We start from the raw sequence: 20,934 nt of genomic DNA on the forward strand, positions 1-20,934 counted from the left end.
GTGGAGGGCGTGAGAAATGTGTTAAGACTGGGAAATTGACGTGTGAAACCATGAACAATTATCTATGTATCCCACACCCCGAAACTTCGGGAAGTGGCTATGACCCCCCCCCTCTTCAATTGTGAAAATCAAAGGTGCGGAGCCAGAATAGAATCCAAACACCGCCACCCAATAAAGGCACGTAAGGCATTTTGTGTTAATTACAGGTTTTATTAAGGGTCTTGTCAAACTTTACAAAGGAAAAAGCGCTTACCCGCAGCCCATGCCAAACAGGGCTGGCAGGGCACGGCTGTCTAACCGTAGTTCACAAGTTCTAGACCCCCCCGCACCTCCTCGGTGCTCCCACCTCTACTGACAGGTTCTGCCACGGATGGGTAACAACACATGCTAACTGCATCTTGTCAGGTAGGAACCAAACACAGACCCTAACAGTAAGAGGGAATTAGGTACACTCTGAAGAATACAAGCAATTTCCTTGAACCCACAGCGATTGGAGATAAAATGTTTACAAAGGAATAGTCTGAACATGATGTGGAAGGTCATGTATTTGTTACCTAATCTATGAAACAGTCGACAGGATTGTGGCCAAACAACTTATTTTGGTTCAGAATTCTTAAAATCACTCCCCAATTTTTCATGATCTTCCTAAGATAAACAATGGTCCAATTAAATGTAAAGCAAAGTAAAAATGAAACAAAAACCCCTAGAGATCTACGAATTTGTAAGTTTGCCAACAGCTAACACCTGATAACTCTGAATGTTCATGTTTCTATGTTTATAATCACGAAGCACAGGAATAGTGAACAATTTAGTGGACGGCTAACAGCAGAAGTCTAGTAGTGGTATTTTAAAATATAAAGTCATTTTATTAGTTGACAATGTGACTTGGTCAAATCCTCCAAGAATGGACTACTCAATAGTTAGCTGAAATGACCTCTGTATTATTTCATGAAAACGATTAAAACCTTTATCCTGAGTAAGGAGAATGAACAACAGACTTTTGTTGGTCTCACGGAGAAGAACCTATTTCCTGGCACTGGTCACCCGGGCAGACCTGCCACATTTATAAAGGTTAGAACATGTGCATCTAATCTCCTTTCCTAGTCAGACAGATGGAAAGGGCTCAGAAAGGGGCAGGAGAGACTGGTGGGCCGCAGTCATCTAAAGAATTTCCGTTCCCCGTGAATTGGAAGAGTTACTCTGCAGCCAAAGCCCTGCACTAAAGAAAACCCACAAAATAAGATGTAGCATGTTGGCGTTAGGAACTGTAAAATGCCTCCAGGTGTGTGTGACCTGAAGTCACAGGCAGGGGGTTCCCGGAGAGCATGGGAACACAGCGAAGGCTGCAGTTAAGCCAATGCTCTGAAGCTAAGCTGAGCCGCAGCACTGCTCTGACCTGGAGACAAGAACGTGAAGGGCCCCGAAGGCCGTGGAACCAGCTGTGCTGCCATCACTGATGTCCAAACACTGAAATGCTCCTCGGCGTGTATGTATCCAGCGGAGCTCCAAACACTTCAGGGAGCATCCACCTTCGTCCGTTACAAATAGCAAAGTCCTATTAAACCTCAAATTTCCAAGTCTGAGTTCTGTTCATAGTAGTTTTTAAAAAGGGCTTCCATCAGTAGAACAGAAGCCTCTTCCATTCTCTCAGTGTTTATCATCGGTTTGGAGAACAGCACGTAGCTTTGTACTTTCTGTGAAAACGGCTCACCAAAGAACCAGGCAGAGACGAAACCTATCTGTAGCGAAGACCGGCTTCGTAGGGAGAGCTAACCCGGATCCTGGCTTCCCTGGCCAGAGGCAGCAAGCACGCCGTCCTGCACCGGCGAGATGGCCCCTGGCCGCTGCGGAACTGCCCCGGTGACGGCGGAGTTAGAGCGGATCTGCTCCACGGGCCTCACTCCTGCCCGTTTTGTTCTTACTGAACCTGATAACCTTATAAAACCGTCCCTTAAAAGTTCTAAATTTCAGCTGATGTTTAATTATGTGGCATTCTCTTTCCCTTGTGACAGTGCAAATCAGAGAGGTTTTACTATATTTAGATTACAGTGAATAAATGTTCAAGACAAAAATCCCCATGTTGGTAAAAAAACCATATCAAGTATCAGATTTCGCTTTTAAAGAAGACTCGAGGTGCTGGACTGAAGGTGGCTATCGTGTCTGCAGCTTGCTCGGACCTGCTAAGATCGATCCCAGGTCAATGCAGCTGGATCAGGTCCCGACCACAGATGCTCATCTGTGAACAAGGTATTCAGATTAACCACTAGTTCTGAGGCAATTCTACACGTTAACAGGCCGATGTTAAGCAATTTAAATCTACCGTGTTATTTCCCAGAATCTGAACTAATGTCAAGATCTATTCCAAGGACATCATCAGATGCTTACGATTCCCAAGCAGCTCTCCTGGTGGAAGGACTGAGGCTTCTGTCAACAGCATTTCTGGGGGACCCGGAAGTGTCATGTAACCGGCTCCCCTGGGATAGGTTTTATGTTGGGTCCCAAGGTGGGAATGACCTTTCCCTGAATCATCCGACATGCTCAAGACTGATTACAGAACAACTGGATTCATGAGGCAGATGTTACAGATACAGGCACCAGGTAAAAGAAAAAAACAAAACAAAGGAAAAGAAATCAAGTCATGTGTTGCTTTATATCGATTTTAAGAAGAAACTTGGTTAGGAGGTACATGTTTAACTTTAAAACGCAGAATGATTGTGTAAATTAGATTTTGGCTCAAAGGACAATATTGCAATTCAGATCAATCTCCTAGGAACAGACGGAAAATAAAGCCAATGTACAGTAAGAGATTCTGTGAAACTGGCATTTATCCATTAGCCACAGTTTCGATGATTATTTTGATTTGATGATTTACATCCAAAATCAGAAGACATGGTTTGTCAGAGGAGTTTTCTATGCGACCCCTTGGCAGAAGAGGTGGCCTGAGTGATGCCTCTATTTTATAATGCTGAACACATAACCTCTAAGCCCTGTAATACAGCCTACTGAAAAATCTAGATTGTTCCAGAATATCCAGTGAGTACCGACACCAGTCACAGCAACCATAACCGAGACCGCTCTCCCCATACTCATTCTCCTACGAAGGAACTGGGACGCCGTCTTTTCCTTTCTTAGCTCCCTTTCAGGACAGAGAAAGGGGCGGGAGATGAAACACCGTGGCCAGAGGTGCCATCAGTGGCCAGAAGTCGGATGCAGAGAGGATTCTGCTTCTTGCCCTGTCCCAAGACGTCTGGGACACAGGGAGCTGCAATGTTACTGCACCAATAATTTAGGGACTCCTCAAATGGGAGGAAGGTTATCCCCTAATCACACAGGACAGTGACTGTGTTTTAGGCCTGTGCTGAAGAACTCTTGCTGGAAACAAAGTGTGAAGAGTTAGGTGGAAACAACAGGTCGGCAGAGAGGGGCAGGCGGGTGCGTCAGTGTGTCCGGCGCAGACTCACTCACACTAAATTCCTTGAGTAGATTCTTTCCCCGCATCCCTTTTCTTCAGTCCCGCTGCTTAGCCAGGGCCCACGACAGGAACGTTTAACAGAAAAGCTGGGAAGGGTTGTTAGCTACCCTGTTTAAAAACTACCTTTGCTTAAAAACACGTATATATCCAGTGATTAGCAGTTAAGAGGTGAACATAATTAACTACTCAGTAGTTAAATTCTGCTAGTTATCAAGTCATGGCCTATGGGGACCAGCAGCACTGCACGCGGGGGTCATGCTGCGTTTCTTAAAGCTTCTGCTGATGCCTGATCTGTCTCTTGCAGTGTTAATTGCACTTAAAACACATCTGGTTTTCTCGTTTAATCGCCGAAATTTGTCCATTTTTTCCCACTTCATTTATAAGAAGAGGAAAGGGCTCAATTTATCATTTGCTCTATAGCTCTTTGCATTTGATAGAGATCCCAAGCAGATTTGTGTGGCGCACGTGGGGGGTAGGGTACAGCTGCTTTCTGGAGCAAGCGATCCTTCGCGTCAGGACGCTTCAGAGCTTGGACTGCAGGGGCTTCAAATACTTGTGGTAAGACTCATGGACCTGCAGGGGAGGGAGAGAGAAAATTACTGACCACGAGCTTGCGGAGTAAAACAGCATACTTGTAACTGAGAAATTATCTGGACCTTATTTGGATCCTGATTCGAAGAACTAAAGGGGAAGAAAAAATGGAGTCAATGAGGGAATTTGGACACTGACTGGGTAGTTCATGATATGATTCTTCATTTGTTTGAATGGGAGAATGGTTCTGGGTTATGTTTTCAAAAAACATACCTCTTAGAGAAACCTACTGGAATAGAATCTATGGATAAAATTATTTGGTATCTTGGATTTGTTTCAAAATAATCCCAAGGGGAGAGAGGGTGAGGGGTGGAGGGGACTCAGATGAGACACATCGGCCACTAGGAGGTCACTGAAGAGTGACAATGGGTCCATGTATTCTATGTTTTTGAAAGAGAATGTTTGCAAAATTTCAGTTAGCAATTAAACAGTCAAGGAAATGAAAACCCCGCAAACTGTGGGGACAACCCAGGCTCCTTTCTGGGTCTGTTAACTCAAATAAAGTGACTGTCCAAGTGGCCACAGGAGCTTCCAAAGCTTTCACGCAGGTGAGTGAGTCCCTCTGCACGCCTTCCTACCTTACTATTTTTTATCTTTTGTTAATGCTTATTTATTATGAGACAGAGAGCGCACGCACGTGTGTGATCTGGGGAGGGGCAGAGAGGGAAAGAGGATCCCGGGCGGGCTCTGTGCTGTCAGCCCGACGTGGGGCTCAGACTCATGAACCTGAGCGGCCGTCAAGAGTCGGAAGCTTAACAGACGGAGCCACCCAGGCCCCTCACCCCAGCCTAGTATTTACGTGAAGAATCCCGAAAGGCCAAGGGGCCGGCCCCGCCTACCTCTGCCCTGTTCAGCGGGGACCTCCTGGCCCACTCGAATAGATTTTCATACACGTTCCCGTCGTAACGGCCGAGCACAGAGCCAAGGGTCACATCCTGAAAGTCAAAGGCATCAACCAGAGCGACAGCATCGGGGCGAATCACAGTCAGCAGCTCTTTGATGCGCTGGTTTACTTGGGTGATCTGAGACTCCGTCATGATGCTCCCCTAAGGTGAACAAAAAGCCAACAAACCTGCACCCGTGTACACTCGCAGATATTCCGGTGTGTGTATGCACACACACCACTGTAAAGCACACAACGATTTGTTTTCTGGCAAAGAAACGGACTTAAATTCAGCAAACGCTGACCTGCAGAAAATCGCCTGCTTTCTGGCTGACTCCATACAGGCAGTACAAGAGACACAAGTTCTTCAAGACAGCGTGGATGGACTCATCTTGAATTTTGAGGAGTTTTTCTGAAAAGAGCTTAACCACCACATAGTGGCAATGCGCCTAGGTGCAAAGAACAGAACAAGAGAACGTCTGAAAAAGTCAGCACACAGCAACTAGGGTTTCTGCACTATGAAGCGGGGTGGAATGGGGCGGGGTGAAGGGCAGGGAGGGAGAGAAGGAGGAGGGAGAGAGGGAGGAGGGAGGGAGAATGACCACCGACCTCACTTGCTTGAACAAGGTCAACGGAAGTTAGGTTCCATGCAACCTCCTTGCTCTTTCTGTGAATCACTTCGTTTTGAAGGTTTCTGGCAGCAATTTCTACTAATCTGTGGAGAAACGAAAGAACACGAACTTGCAGGCCAGGGCGAGCAGTGCTCAGGCTGCCTGCCCTCCCATCAGGCCCCAGAGCCCCCCCCACCAGCCGCCGAGTCCAGCTCCCGAGCGTGGGCTCACCTGGCTGCACGGAGTTTGTAGGCTTCCGTCAGGCTGTCGGGGCTGTCGATGTCCACCGCGGCCGGCCAGACGGCCACCTGCTGTGGCTGGATGCGCTGACTGGGCAGGTCGTTCAAGTAGGACACCATGCCACACACCAACTTCCCTGAGTGCACCTGGTCATAGCTTTTCATCAGGAACCTAAAAACCACCAGAACACGTGCCTTCAGTCCCTACGCTCCCGTGACACAGAGGCAAACGCGGTGACTTTAAGCTGCGTGAGCGGTGTTTCTTACTCGTCTGACCACAAGATAAAAACAGTGGGTCAGGATGGAAGGCAAACCACAGATCAGGGGGACAACTACAACGTGAGGAGCAGACACGGGACCAGGGTCCGACGAAGACGACCTCGTTGACAAGAGCGAGACGGCGAATCGGGTTCTCACCTCGCCGTCTGCAGCATCATGACAGTGTTCTCGCCCTCGAAGGTGCAGGTGGGGGTAAAAGTGACGTAGATGTTCGGAAGGCCGCTGCAGTGAGAATAGCCGTGCCCGCCACAAGCCATCCGACACGCCTCGATAGCAGCGTTAGTCGTCCAGGAGGTGAACGCCTTCAGCCCGGCGGTGAGGGCATGGAGCTGGAGGGGGACAGCGCCGAACGTGGGGGACGCCGCCGGCCACTCGCAACACCACGTGGCACGCGTGCGAGCCGGAGCACGGCCATGTCAACAGCCTGAATTAATGTTCCCACCCTCCCTTCCCAACTTCCTGCTTGGCAGAAAGTCACCAGCTATTTTCCTTTGATCAACCAATGACCGACACAGTACAGGACTTCTGAAGCTTAAAACAAAACCCACGTACCTTCATGTGACCCACTTACAACTAAAAAAAAAAAAAATGGCTGTATCTTTTGAGAATATACGGATTCTTTTCCAGAAATCCCAACAGTTCCTTCTCTCTGGACATTCATTATCCAACAGGCAAATCTCAATCGGAAGGGTGCCCACAGGCGAATGGGTAAACACGTACCTCGGGCAGTTCACTCAGGTCCCCTTGGCCAATGTCTTCGTTGATCCGATGGTAGGTCTCCTTCATGTACGCGCCGACAAACTGGAAGGCATAGGCAGTAGCCAGGAGCGGGAAGAGTTTATACTGCTGGGTCTGAAAATCCAAAATCTGTGGTTCTGGTTCACTGAACGGTAGAGAAGAAAAAAGAAAAAGTACACACTCACATAGAACTCAGTACGTGTCAGACTCGTCTACACACTTTGAGATATGGCAGCAGCTGTTATTTTCTCCATTTTACAGAGGGGAAACGGGGTGCAGAACCCACCTGGGGGCACACCAGTCAAACCTGGTTGTTAGGCTACAGAAGACCATGTTCTCAACCCCTTGCTGAGCTGCTTAGGTGAAGGAATTTTCTAGCTGTGAAGTTCGTGTTTAAGTCTTTGCAGTATGACTACGGAAACTGCATCTCACAGCAACACACAGAATCAGAGTCAACTTCGCCGAAGGAAGGCGATAATAAGGACGTCTAACATGCTAGATGGTGGAACGGACTATTTTAACCACAGTTCCGGAGAAGTCTCAATGCAGAGAACGAAGTATCTGACATCTAAGCAGGTCAGCTCTTGCTGATTTCTTTATTCCTTTTTTTAAAAATTTTTAATGTTTTACTTATTTTTGAGAGAGAGAGAGAGACAGAGAGAGCAGGGGAGGGTCAGAGAGAGAGCGGGAGACACAGAATCTGAAGCAGGCTCCAGGCTCTGAGCTAGCTGTCAGCACAGAGGCCGACGCGGGGCTCAAACCCATGAACTGTAAGATCATGACCTGAGCCAAAGCCGGATGCTTCAACGACTGAGCCCCGCAGGCGCCCCTGATTTCTTTATTCCTTCCGTAAGAGTTAGAAAGGTTATCGGGGAGTCACACTGAAGTGAGAGGCAGCAGTAAGAACTACGGCTGGGAATCCAAGAGAGAATCAAGTTTCACGCCACTTTCATGGAACCCAGTTCACAGTTGTTAGTAGCACAAATTGCCTTTTGTGTTCTGAACGTTTCATTTGTAGAGCTCAAGTAATATTACTGTTTTTCTAGGAAGGTCACAAATAAGGTGGCTACTCTCGTGGGTCCCCTAAGGCCCGGCACACTGCCACGTCAGCTCACTGCACAGCCGGTGAGTGTTCTCTCGATCTCGTTCAGAGACGCTGATCTGCGAACGGGGTCAAAGGTGGGTCTCCAGCACTGATGCCACCCTTACCCTGGCTTGATTTCGGACTGATGCCTCACAGCGCTGTATCTGATGGCGATGGTGCAAGCCTTGGATAGAGACCGAGCGGCTTCTCCTACGAGGAAGGACCTGACAAACACCATGGTCCCGTAGGTCAGCTTGTTACTCACGGGCTTCACGTACGTGCCATCAGGCTTCACCTGGACAAAGAACATGGGACTGATGCTTCCTTCTCTTAAACCCAACGGACAGCGTGGGCTTGGGATTCTCAAAGTGTGCTCCCCTGAACGGCAGCGTCTGCCGGGAACTTGACATACAAAATCTCGGTCCGCATCCTGATCCACTTTAAACAGGCCTCCGGGTGATTCTGACACATGGAAACGTTTGAGACCCGCCGGTTTAGCAAACTAGAATCTGCTCCTCATACCTGCCAACTGCTTGTGATTTCACAGTCATTAATGAAAAAAGCATCAGAAATACAAACATGTTACTACCTTCTAGGAGAATGGACCTTTCTAACCCCACGGTTGTCAGCAGCTGCCGAAACCCCACGTTTGACCCTCCGCTCCTCCCAATCTACCTGCGCATGCTTCATCAGCATGTTTTCTCTGGGAATACGGTAGCTGTCCATCTTCAGGTAGCCGTTGTCCATCTCATCGTAGCCAAACTTGGGGCCGATATCGCCAACCGTAATGCCTACCGGAGAGGACAGGAGAGTCACAAGGTGTTTACGCTCTGCCATCCCTGGCCGGCCCTGGCCTCTTCGGCTGCGTATTACACTTTCTGCAGAAGGAAGTGACCTCAGCATCAGATGAACGATTCTAACCTGGCAAAGGCTTGTGGGTCCCGATTTCACGGATCGGCACGATGAAGGCGTGCAGGCCATAGCACTTCCCCTTTGTGATGAGCTGGGCAAGAACTATCGCGTGATTGGAAGTCTTCCCGACTGTAATCGCAAAGGGAATGAGACAGAAGTGAGCACGGGCATCCTGACACCTTCAAAGGACAGAAAGGATGCGGAAAGGCCGTATGTTCAACACCAGACGTGGTCAATAAAGTGCACCCAGAGCCTATGACAACACCACACCCAGTTTTCGGAAAGAAATCCACTTAAGCTGACAGTTACGAAAACGTACTGAATTTTGATAAAGTAATCCTTTGCTTGATATATGTATAAATGCTTTTATACAAATTTTATTGACATATTATTGACCTACCATAAGTTTAAGGTGTACAGCCTGTTGGTTTGATAGTAATCCTCCATTTTAAAAAAGATTTTGTTTTCTTTTCTACTTTTTTCATTTGTTTACATAAAAAAAATTTTTTTAAGATGACCATAAGACCATTAATTCATTTCCTTTTTCTGCCTCATGGAAATGCTTTCTAGAACATTAGCCACATGTGGCTCTTTACATTTAAATTAATTATAACAAAGCAGAGAATACTAAATTACTTTAAATACTGACCAAGGAAACCAAGCTAATGATGGGACTGTTTGGAAGAAAAATTAGAAAAGAAAGTAAGAAGCGGTCTTCTCTGTGTGTTGTAAATGAAAGATATCTAGCACACGCCCTGTGAGAGACTGTGAAACAGCTCAGAAGAGTGTAAGACTGAAGAGTGTTTCCCAGATTTCAAAATGATCTTGTACAACCTCTACATTCCACACACAACCTCGTAACGACTCTTCCAAACACCCAAGAAATGCTAAAAACGTCACATACGTCCACCAGGCCACCACTTGATGGAGGTCACAGTAGGGCTGTTGAGAATGAACTCCTGAGTGTCAGGGTCGTAAGTGGCTGTGGTTTCCAACCCTCGGAGATGAGTTCCTAAGAAAACAAGTTACAATCACTTTGGATAAAATACAGGCAAAACCAAGCACACGGTTAAATTTCCTGCCTCCTCCTTTCAGCTCTAGAAACGGCTCAGAAAACAACAAAATCTAACTGCAAAAAAATATTTGTAGATGAGCTACAAATAGTTGATAACCAAGATACATTAATTTCCTTTTTTTTCTTTTCACAGAAAACTCTATGGGGGTGCCTGGCTGGCTGAGTTGGTAGAGCCTGCAACTCTTGTTCTCAGGACCATGAGTTGAAGCCCCACACTGGGTACTTAACATAAAATTTAAAATAAATACATAAACAAACAAACCCTACACCTTAACATGGGGCTAGCCAGGCGTCCCCATACTTTCCTATACTTAAACCAGACAATTCCTATTAAGTTGAAAATATAAATTATTAAACATGTTCTATTTCTACACTTGAATTGATTCACCTCTATGACAGTGGCTTTGTAACGTTATTTAGATCAACGAGAAGAAAACATAAAGGCATTTTAGAATCGTATTTTCAGAAGATCACAGGACATGAACGTAATAGGGACACTAACTGCCCCTTCAAATTAACACCTCCAAGTTTTAGTACGCCAACGTCAACTCACGGATTGTGTTTACCGCACCAGCTCAACATTCTGGACTTCTCTATTTATGAAGACTAAGATAACAGGCAACAGAAAGACACTCCAGCCAAAGTTCTTGTACATTAAGGACTTATTTCAGAGGGATGGCTAGAACAGAAAATGAGACTTAAAAAAAACTATAGCCACTCTGGGGAAAAAGACCTGGAACAGTGACTATCTGGGATTTCTAAAGGTCAAATGATAAGGTGTGAGCGCACCCTGTGATGTCCAAGGCCGCCTCGACGTGGATCTGGCTGGGTCATTAGTGTGACAAGGAAGAGTCCCCGGTTTCATGTGTTTATTGGAGACGGACAAGGATTCACGCTGCAGATCCTAATATAAACGTGCCAAAATTCTTTGAAAACACTTATGGAAAAATGTTCTAAGTGACCCTCCCTCTAATAACACTATCCTGAAGCAAACGCTGAAGGCCTTTTACCAGACTGGTTTGATAATAACAGACCTCATTAAACACTTAAACTCTGAAACATTTAGAAACTGCCAAGCTGAATTACAAAAATGGCCACTTTATGAGTGATCCACAACCTTCCCGAGTGTGAATCAAGGAACTGGACTCTAAGACTCATTTCACCAAAGATTTTTTTTAACCAAAGGATTTTTTATAGAAAGAGAAGTAATACAGTAACAGAACAGAGAGTGACAAATTGTTTGCAAATGCACAGCCAAACAGCACTTGACTTTCAGTCTTGTGAAAATCTCGTAAAAGAGGGCTCAGCACCAAGTACCAAATTAGCTGTAAAGTCAAGATGAAGCTGCACAGAAAGAAGGAGCAAGTGGCAAACATACATTAGACCAGATGTTCAGAAACCTCTAAGTAGGAGAAGAGAAGACAGAAGGAAATGAAGAGCAAACACAGATACCAATTCAGACCAGATAACAGGGACATCCGCTGTTTCCAAAACCAAGTGCCTGGAAGTATATGGCTTATCTTATTTTTTTAATAACCTTTGGCCAAGCCAACTTCAGAACTTTACTGAATCAAGGCACAAAAAAGTCAGTGTATAAAATGCTGGGGAATGCAGACTGGTGCAGCCACTCTGGAAAACAATATGGAGGCTCCTCAAAAAATTAAAAATAGAACTCCCCTACAACCCAGCAATTGCGCTACTAGGTATTTATCCAAGGGATACAGGTATGCTGTTTCGAAAGGGCACATGTACCCCAATGTGTATAACAGCGCTATTGACAATAGCCAAAATATGGGAAGAGCCCAAATGTCCATCGATGGGTGAATGGATGAATGGATAAAGACGTAGTATATATACACAATGGAGTATTACTCAGCCATCAAAAGAATGCAACATTGCCATTTGAAACTATGTGGATGGAACTAGAGGGTATTATGCTAAGTGAAATTAGGCAGAGAAAGACAAATATCATATGACTTCACTCATATGAGGATTTTAGGATATGAAACAGATAAATATACGGGAAGGGAAGCAAAAATAATATAAAAACGGAGGGGGACAAAACACAAGAGACTCTTAACTATGGAGAACAAACAGGGTTACAGGAGGGGTTGTGGGGGCGGGGATGGGCTAAATGGGTGAGGGGCATTAAGGACTCTACTTCTGAAATCATCGTTGCATTCTATGCTAACTAACTTGGATGTAGATTTAAAACTAAATTTAAAAAGGAGAGAATAAATAAATAAAAATAAAACACATTACGGTTATATAAAGCCACTCATTTCCCTGAAGCAAATCAAAGAGTACATGTACCATTCGCCTGTGTTTCTTCTGGAATTTGCGCAAGCTCATTAAGGCATCGGTAGTAAAGGTAATCAGAGTAACTAAGAAACAAAGATGGCTTCAGATTCCACATGCGGACAAATTCGACACAACTCCAGTGAACTCGAAAAACCACTCAGTGAACCAATCCTTGACCCACTGGAGGGGAACCATGAAAAAGAATAATCGGCCTATCTCTGTGATAGTATAACCTTTCATTTCCCCCGACCAAAGCAATGTCTACACCAAGACTCGTACACGTGAAAAACCTGGACCCTGCAGAAAGATCACAGGATGCGGAAATGCCACTGCCGACGTGGTGGCCTCTCCCTATTGGCTGAGCCTGCGGGGCCCCACCCACCCAGAAGGTAGACTGAATGCACCGTACCATGGCCCATCTCTGTCTGGGCGTAAGTGCCAATGATCTCCAAGTTCCAGGCGGGCATGAAGAAGCGTTCCTGTTGTTCCGCGGTTGCCTGGTGAAGCAAAGTAGGCAAGAACATGCCCAAGTGAAGATCCAGAGGCTCAGGCCGCCCTCGGTGCACAAAACTTCGAAGAAACACCAAGGATGGGCATTTGAGAGAAGAGTCATCAGGTTTGAGAGAAATCAACAATGTGAACAGAGTAAGGGGGAGGAGAAAAAAACATTTTTTTCAGTCTGGGTTAGCTGGGTGGTTTATCATGGATGGGAGCACTCCCCCTTTCTGTATTGCTTTCAGACACTCTTGACAAATTCCATTTCTCTTACGTTGGGGAGAAGTTTTTTCTTAGGCTACTCGGCTCTCGGATCATTCATCTGGGGTGAGGACTGGCTTCCGGCTCCAAAGCCCGAGCAGCACAGAACTGCGCGCGTCAGGCAGAGGGCGCGGGCTTGCAGTTAAACCAGAAATACACAGTGGGAAGAGGCTGAATGGAATGGAGGATTTGAGTTGTACAGTGATTTTCCCTGATGAGAAGGTGGGACGGGGGACTCTGTCCTCTCAGACCCACAATATGCTTCCCCAGACAGAGGTTCCTCCTAGATGCATTTTCTTTTATTTTACTTCCTTTTTATTTTTTAATCTAGTTTATTGTCAAGTAGGTTTCCATCCCAGATGCATTTTCAATCACGCTTCCAGGCTGGCATCCTTGCACTGGCCCATAAAACATCCAGCGCAGATCCACGTCCCTCACATCAATGTGGCTGTTTCATTCAGATTCCTCACAAATATCCAGCCATGCCCTCCGAAAGAATTTAATACAAAAATGGACAGTGCTCTTCATCCAGTAATTAAGTGCAGAAATAAAAGACATGCAATTTCTAGTAAAGACCACAGTAATAATTACAAATAACAAATAATAGAATCATGCATAACAGGCTGGTTAAATAGGAATGATCACTAATGATAATAAACATCTCAGGTTTAGTAATTTTGAATCCACTTAAAAGTTTTTTTATTTTATTCATTTTTTTTTTAAGTAGGCTCCACACCCAGTATGGGGCTTGAACTCATGATGCTGAGCTCAAGCCACATGCTTTACCAACTCAGCCAGCCAAGCGCCCCCAGAATCCACTTTCTAAAGTCATTCTTTTCCATTTAAAATTTGCAGGTGGCTTAGACTTCTGTGTAAATTTATTTCCAATAGGAAGTAGACTGATAGGCCTTTGTTATTTTTCCACATTGCTGGCATTCTATTTAACTTCCAACTCAACATAATCCCCTGCATATTGCTCTTATTGTTTTCTTAGAAACGAACCTACACAACACTGCGGTTTTACAATTTCCCTGTTTGTTCAGAAAGTAAGGAGGGAAGTAACCAGGGCAGACCGCCCAGGCAAGGGCTGATCGATTATGTCTTCCAATCGGGTGGCTGGGTTTTCAGTTATCCAATCACATAAAAATCAAAGAACATGTGACTGACATATGACTGACGTGCTCGTTTTACAAAATTAGACTGAGGTGAGTTAGGTGCCTTCGGATCAAGAAGACAACGGCAGAGTGAGGACAAGTATCCCACCCCCTAATCACATCTTCTAATCAGGGCAGTTCTCGTCCGAGTGCAGTCGGGACTGAGCACCATGAGGAGCCCAGAAGACCTTGCCCACACCGGGGCAGCTATCCCAGAACGCGGCAAATGGAAATCGCATAAGAGGTCAGCACTGGTGGAAACTGGGTGAAAGGTCCGTGGAATCTCTCTGTGTTATTTCTGCAACTTCCTATGACTTTATAATCATTTCAAAATAAAAAGCTAAAAAAATAGTGGAAATCCTCAGAAAAACACATTCATGGGATGAGAGAAGGCTTTCACTCACAAACAGGAATGCCACTGTCTCCAGTTTTGAAAAAGATGGTGCCTAGGAAGAAAAATAAACGTACACCTAGGACCCGACAGAAGAAAACCCTTTGAACCAGGGCTGAAAACTGAGGCCTGGGACCAGCCACTCTTAGCGCTGAAAGAATCCCGTGAATCACTAGAACCCAGGGCAACTGCTGCTAAAGGCAGGGCCACTCTGCAGCAGCCCATCAGACTCAGGGGAGGGGTCTGCATCAGGGTGCCATATAACGGAGTCACAAATGCCAAGGTTACAAAAATACACTTCATAGGGCCAGGGGTATTGTAATCAGAAACCATTTTGAGACCGAAGAATGTTTTTACGAGAAAAAGGTCTCTTGTGACTAAGAATAAGGATTATTCATAAGTGGATGAAATTTAGACACGTTACAAGGAGAAAATAAAAACTGAAGAGTTTTTATTTAATTTTTTTTACTTAAGTATTTGTTGCAAAAGTTGGTTACGTGTGATAGATTATATATTATTTTAAAATAATTTATTTTAAAATTACAAAGGACCAACATTTTACTTTGGTGAAGCGCTGCTGTCAATTCTTTTAAAACCTTACCACTGAAAGGGCTGCCTGGCCTCCGCTCCCTGATATGGGGCTGGAGAGGCTGGCAGCCGATGCTGGGGACGAAATTATTACACTGATAAATGTAAGAAAGGAAGAACTCAAAATAGCATCTCCACGGACTGCATGACGCGAATGCCAGGAAATCGACAACAAAATATCATCAATAATAAATGAATATAGAAAAGCTGTAGGCTATAAGGAAAAAAAGCCCACTGCATTCCTATCCATTAGGACCGTTATACATCAGTAAAGAGAAGCAACAAAATATTTAAAAATTTTTAAGTAACTTAGTTCAGGATATTAAAGATTTAATTAAGAAAAAAATAATCAATACCTAATAGGATAAAAGAAGATACAAATAATAAAAAAGAAATTGCTAAACCCTGGGCCAAGAGGTCAGTCCTTTATTATAATAAAGATAATACTTCCCAAGGAAATATAAGGATTTAATGTAACACAAATTTGAAATTCCTGCAGAATATAACTTAGATTTTGACAAATTAAGATCAGAATTCACCAACACGTGGGTTTTTAAATGTTAACAACAGCAGGCATATCTTATCAGATTTTTAAATATCTTACAAAGCAATAATGAACCAAAGTTTATGATGTTTGTGAGAAAAATAAAGGGACAAATCAACTTAATATATTTTAAGGTTCCGGAAATAAATCAAACCTCTTATAATAAAACTCTAAGAGCTAGAAAGAATATAACAATGGGAAAACACAGTGAATAAAACAAAATTAGTAAGGGATTCATTCATCACTCTATACCTTACACAAGTCAAAGCACTACACATCAAGCAAGCAAACAAAACTGGAAGAAAATAGAGAATAATTATCCAAGCTATGGGGAAAAATTTTAAACCTACTCAGAGAAGGATACGTTCAATACAGAAGGCCAAAATGTTTAACAAAACGGAAGGCAACAGAAAAGACACTGGAAGACTACAATATAATCGTGTAAGATCGACATGCAGATTCTATTCAATCAATACTCAAAGGAGAAAAACCCAGTTGATACACAGGAAATATATACGGTAAGCCAAAACATGTAATAACATCCAGGTTTACTGGCACTGGAAAATTAAAACTTTAACTCTCAGATATGAAAGTAGCCAAAAAATTTTAAGTAACCATGTTGATGGGGAGTACGGAGACACAGTAGGCTGGTAAGTCGCTGAGTATTCTATAAAGGGTTCTGCATTCAACTATGAAATGAAGGCTACATAATGTTCCTTTCAATACAGTAATTTGCATATGAGAAAGATATTCCAAAGGCATAACCCTAAAGGACACAGTTTTTAATAAAGAAGTTTATGTTGTTATTAATAACAATAGCGGGAAAACGAGAACAGCCAGAAAACCTTGGGGGCATGTCTCGTGAGAAGTCCAACAGGGAAGAGAGCCACTAGGAAGAAAGAGTCCAACAGGACTCGGAAGTCCAACAGGAGACCGAAAAGTGAAAGCACAAGTGGAGAAGGACTAGTGGCTTACACAATCAAGTTACGATCTATTTCTCAAGTTTCAAAGGAACAAAGGTGCTTTTGTTCCTAGATGAGTATGAGAGATGGGGAGGTGCAGGCATAGCTCACCCATCTTCCCGGACGGTAACGATGGATTATAGAAGCTCTATCTTCCTAAATCACAACAACAGAAGACAAAGCGAGAAGAATTGCTGTAAAGTGGCCAGAACTTGAAATGACTATCTGTCAAGACCAAACATACCACCTGCTTTGTGACCCAGAGAAAGGTATGGCCAGGATGACCGTCACTGGAGCACGTTCCACAGACAGTCCCTTCAACACCAGAACCCCACAGAGAGGGCGCGCCCCTCTGCCCCGACCCCTGCCTTTGATTGAAGGTCACAGACCCACAGATCAAATGTGTGTTCGGCTTATGTGCCTATACAGACAGGTGAGTACTTAGAGGAGGGAAAAGAGAAAGCAGGTGACCAAGACTTCGTGCAAGGAACTGAATTTTAAGATTCTCAACAATCCTGGAATGAGCCTGAGCAATACCATCTCCTCACGTCTCAGCAGCCACCTCAAGCTGAAAGCGTCCCAAACTCAAAGTGACAGCCAATTCTACGACAACCCTTTAGATAATCACCATTGACCAATCAGTGTTCCAGGGGCTCAGGGGCTCCTCCATCTGCACAGTCTGCTCTGTTTTCAGTCTCCTTAATGTTGAAGGACTTATTCTTACACGAGGCTATACTGTCTGTCACAGGATGCGAATGAACCGACGGCCTGGTGCCCCTGGAAGAGAACAGCAGTGGACAAGGCACAGCAAACGCCAAATGAAGGAACAAGATGCCAGCAAGAAGCAAGACCTCAGCTCACAACTCGGTTCTCTAAAATACAGAGATTTAAGACAAAGTTGGTTCAAGTACAAGAAAAATATCTGAAAACCAGAAGCAGTAAAGGAAAGGAAAACTAACAAATGCAAACTCACTCAGAACAACATAGGATCTCAGCCCAATTTCTGGGCTCCTCACGCCGGTAAACTTCAAGCCCCCCCCCCCTTCCTCTTCTCTTTCAAAATTGAGGGCAAGTATAATTAACAATGTACTTTACAGAGGCGGAAGGGTTAGACCCATATGTCTCAGGCCCATCTAGCCTCAGAGTAATTTACATCTTTATGCCTCCTATAAATAGCATCACTAGAAGTCAAATTCCACAGTGCTGCATACAAAAAAATAGAACAAAGGGTTCTGTACCACAAAACTATTTCAAGGTTACAAAACTCCCTCTTTCTCTCCACCACCTCCCCCAGCAGGAAGACTGGCTGAGTGCTATATTCCTGCCCTCAGGCAGGTTACTTTAGTACTGGCCATCCTGAAGCTAAAGCGCTGGGTGTCCTGGCCAGGTGTTTGTAAGCCAACCCGCGGCTCTCACGGAGATTATGATAAAGAACATCTCACAAATAAAAGGCACACAAAAATGAAGTTTTCGTGGTATCTGCATCCCTTCCTCTTCTCACTTACATAATGGAAGCACTATGGTAATTAAGGAATGAGTCTGGGCAGCTCAAATTCAAAACCCCCAAACCTGTCAATGGCCTTGTCCATGAGAGCAAACCTCTTTCACCTGAAGATCCAGCACAAACCTTTTTTGAAAGTAGGACATTTATGAACAATTTAACCAATGACCGATAATACAAAGTGCAAAAACATGTAAAGGGAAAAGGTATAATGAAAAGACTGCTGTAGGCAAATGCAGAGAATCATGAACGTTTTCCCAAACAGCCTTATAGTCCTGCCAGCAGGCGACGGAAGAAAGAGGAAGACACTTAAATGCTCTAACTCTCCGCCCTGCCCAGAAACTCCACATCTTCAGCTTCATTAAAGCCGAGAGGCAACTTCCAGATGTTGCTAGACATGAACACTCTCAGGAATTCCCATCAAAGTCATGTTGTATAATCAGACATTAATGCCATTCTGCCATGTTTCAACCCTATCTTTCCTAACGGCTCAATGGCCATTAAAATGAGGCATGTGACGCAGGGGTAAAAAGGCTTTTAGAAGGAACAGTGGAGGAGGAGAGCCCTGGACGGGAAATGCCCTAAGAGAAAACGAGAAGCTGGCTTTTGCTTAAGGTTTGACATCTGAAAGAGACAATCCCAAAAGGGTAGCAGCAGGAAGAACTGAACACCAGCGGTCATTTGCCAATTGAAGTCCTGGTGGGTGACCCACGGACCCTCAAATGTGGACTAACCGTGGCCCATTTCCGTCTGGGCGTAGGTGCCAATTATCTCGAGTCGTTTGGAGGAGAGCAGCCATTTCTCTTGCTGAGCAGTGGTGCCCTGATTCAGCAAGGTGGGGATAAACATGGAGTAATTGAGGCCCACAGGTTCCACAAAATTGACCAAATGCATTCTACAGGAGAGAAGAGAAAAGGAATCTCAGCCTTACTCTAGAAACTGCATTCCACCACCCATTCCTGCCAGCCAGCCACGGCTCTCAGAGACTACGGTTAGGACAATTTGAACCCTTCTCTTAAGACATTAAATAAAAAATTTACCATTTTCCCACCAAAAAGGCCAAATCCAGTGGTATCTGGCCCAAGGCCAGAATTCCTCTTTAATTCTACACTTCATCCAGGAAGCAAATTCTACTCATGTTTTCTAGGCTTGAAACCTCTTTGTGTTTTGCTTGTTTGTTTTCTTGGTGTCATTTGTTGGTTTGGTTGGATTCTTTGGAGTGTGTGTGTTTATTTTCAGGTTTCACTTGTTTTGAAAATCAGAAGGAACTCCATACATAAGACATTTATTTGTAGGACTGTACACAAAAGTGTCTAAAGAATAGTTTCATCTTTCCCTAGATAAAAAAAACACTGAGGATAGTAAATATATACTCCAGGGCCGGACCACAGATCTCTAAAGGTCTTCTGAGTTTACAGATGGGTAAGTAGGTAACGTGAGAATGTTCAACATTTATCACTGATGGTTCTGATAATCGCTCCAGATGAAAGGAATTCCAATCATACTGAAATTCAGGCTTCAACCATCTTCTCATAAAACAGAATCTATGAGGGCACCTGGGTGGCTTAGTCACTTGAGCACCTGACTCTTGATTTTGGCTCAGGTTACGCCCTCGCCCTCGCCCTCGCCCTCGCCCTCACAGTCGGGAGACGGAGGCCCTCGATGAGGCCTGCTTTAGACTCTCTCCCCGCCCCTCCCCTGCTTGCACATGTGTGCTCTCTCTCAAAATAAAATAAATAATAAAACCGAATCTGTGAAATAGTCAAAACACAATTACATCAACTGGTCGGCTTGGCTACGCTGTTAAGCTGTTAAGAGATTATACAGGGGTCTACTTTGTTCTGTCTGTCTTAGAGTACAAAACAAGTGTCACCCAACTGCTCTTCACAACTCTGCAAGGAACACATAGGAAGCAGCGTCACCCGTCTATGTTGGTCTGTCCAGTGAGGACAGCATGAATGAAAACACAGGGAGGGCTGCCAATTCACTTTTGGGGAGGCCCTGAAACCAGTCCCACCACCTTCAGGTTGGAAGATCACCTCTCAGGGGTGCTGGGAACAGACGAAGAAACATAGAAGGGGTGCCTGGATCCAAGGAACGTCAGAACCCAGAGGTTCTAGAATTTTTACACCAGTATCAAATACCAATTTAAACTAAATGGAGACCAAAAGGGAAAAGGAGAGTATGAACAGGAGAAGTGAGTTGAGTCAGCTTCCAAGTAACCTGGACCAACGGGAGTTTTCTGCTGCTGCACTGCAGAGAAGTAACGCCCGCCTCGCTGACCGAGGGGCACAGCCTGAGGAGGCAGATAAATGCAGAAATCCTTCTCCCAGAGGTAAGAGCACCACCACATTCCTTAATGGTCATATTTTCCTAAAAGAGGAAACGGACTTAGCTGAGTTTCTGAGAAACAGAAGCAGTAATTTAAGTGCTAAGCGCGGTGGTAAGATAAGACACTCCCATTCCCTGGAGGGAAGTGAGGCGGCTGTGGGTTCACGAAATGATGCTACCGACACAATATAATTCTGGGAAACTCAGAGGGAAAAAATGCCTGACGCGAGACAAAGACTGGCCAATGTTCACGTTAATAAACGCAGTGAGATTCTTTTGAAGAGACCTGAAAACCAACTCATGAACAAAATCCCAGGGCTTGTTTTTAAATTACGTTTAATCCCCCCTGAAAATGCTTTTCACAGAATCAGCTTTAAAAACTTAAAAAGAGAGGGGCGCCTGGGTGGCTCAGTCGGTTAAACATCTGACTTCGGCTCAGGTCATGATCCCATGGTTCGTGGGTTCGAGCCCCACGTTGGGCTCTGTGCGGAAAGCTCAGAATCCGGAGCCTATCTTTGGATT

General features: G+C 44.7%; 1 protein-coding gene across 3 annotated transcripts; it reads right to left on the minus strand.

Annotated features, from left to right (window-relative positions):
- Positions 1–189: 189 nt before the first annotated feature.
- Positions 190–19,671, minus strand: ACOX1 (acyl-CoA oxidase 1). 3 transcript variants are annotated; one of them, XR_003904349.1, is made up of 14 exons: positions 18,816–18,977; positions 12,595–12,755; positions 9,714–9,821; positions 8,819–8,938; positions 8,573–8,688; positions 8,023–8,192; positions 6,796–6,958; positions 6,214–6,404; positions 5,789–5,968; positions 5,556–5,661; positions 5,252–5,395; positions 4,903–5,109; positions 2,386–4,045; positions 190–2,236 (listed from the first exon to the last, which is right to left on the minus strand). XR_003904349.1 is itself a non-coding variant. In XM_029926848.1 (13 exons), exons 1-13 carry the CDS (start codon positions 18,878–18,880, stop codon positions 3,995–3,997), a joined length of 1,782 nt encoding a protein of 593 aa, XP_029782708.1. In that variant the 5' UTR covers positions 18,881–18,977; the 3' UTR covers positions 190–3,994. The 3 variants fall into 3 exon arrangements, 2 of the variants coding, with proteins under 2 accessions (XP_029782708.1, XP_029782709.1); XM_029926848.1 differs by having other exon boundaries at positions 190–4,045; XM_029926849.1 differs by lacking the exon at positions 12,595–12,755 and having other exon boundaries at positions 190–4,045; positions 18,816–19,671.
- Between the last annotated feature and the right edge of the window lie 1,263 nt (positions 19,672–20,934).

This window comes from Suricata suricatta, chromosome 17 (assembly GCF_006229205.1).
Source record: "Suricata suricatta isolate VVHF042 chromosome 17, meerkat_22Aug2017_6uvM2_HiC, whole genome shotgun sequence".
In the NCBI taxonomy this organism is placed as follows: domain Eukaryota; kingdom Metazoa; phylum Chordata; class Mammalia; order Carnivora; family Herpestidae; genus Suricata; species Suricata suricatta.

What these genes read in the sequence shown, in the direction of transcription:
- ACOX1 (XM_029926848.1), bottom strand. Translation starts at nt 18,880, where the DNA reads ATGGCTGCTCTCCTCCAAACGACTCGAGATAATTGGCACCTACGCCCA. An exon ending in TGCTGATGAAGCATGCGCAG is followed by an intron (nt 8,193 to 8,572) that starts GTAGATTGGGAG and finishes TTCTTTGTCCAG; the next exon opens with GTGAAGCCTGATGGCACGTA. An exon ending in ATGATGCTGCAGACGGCGAG is followed by an intron (nt 5,969 to 6,213) that starts GTGAGAACCCGA and finishes GGTGGTTTTTAG; the next exon opens with GTTCCTGATGAAAAGCTATG.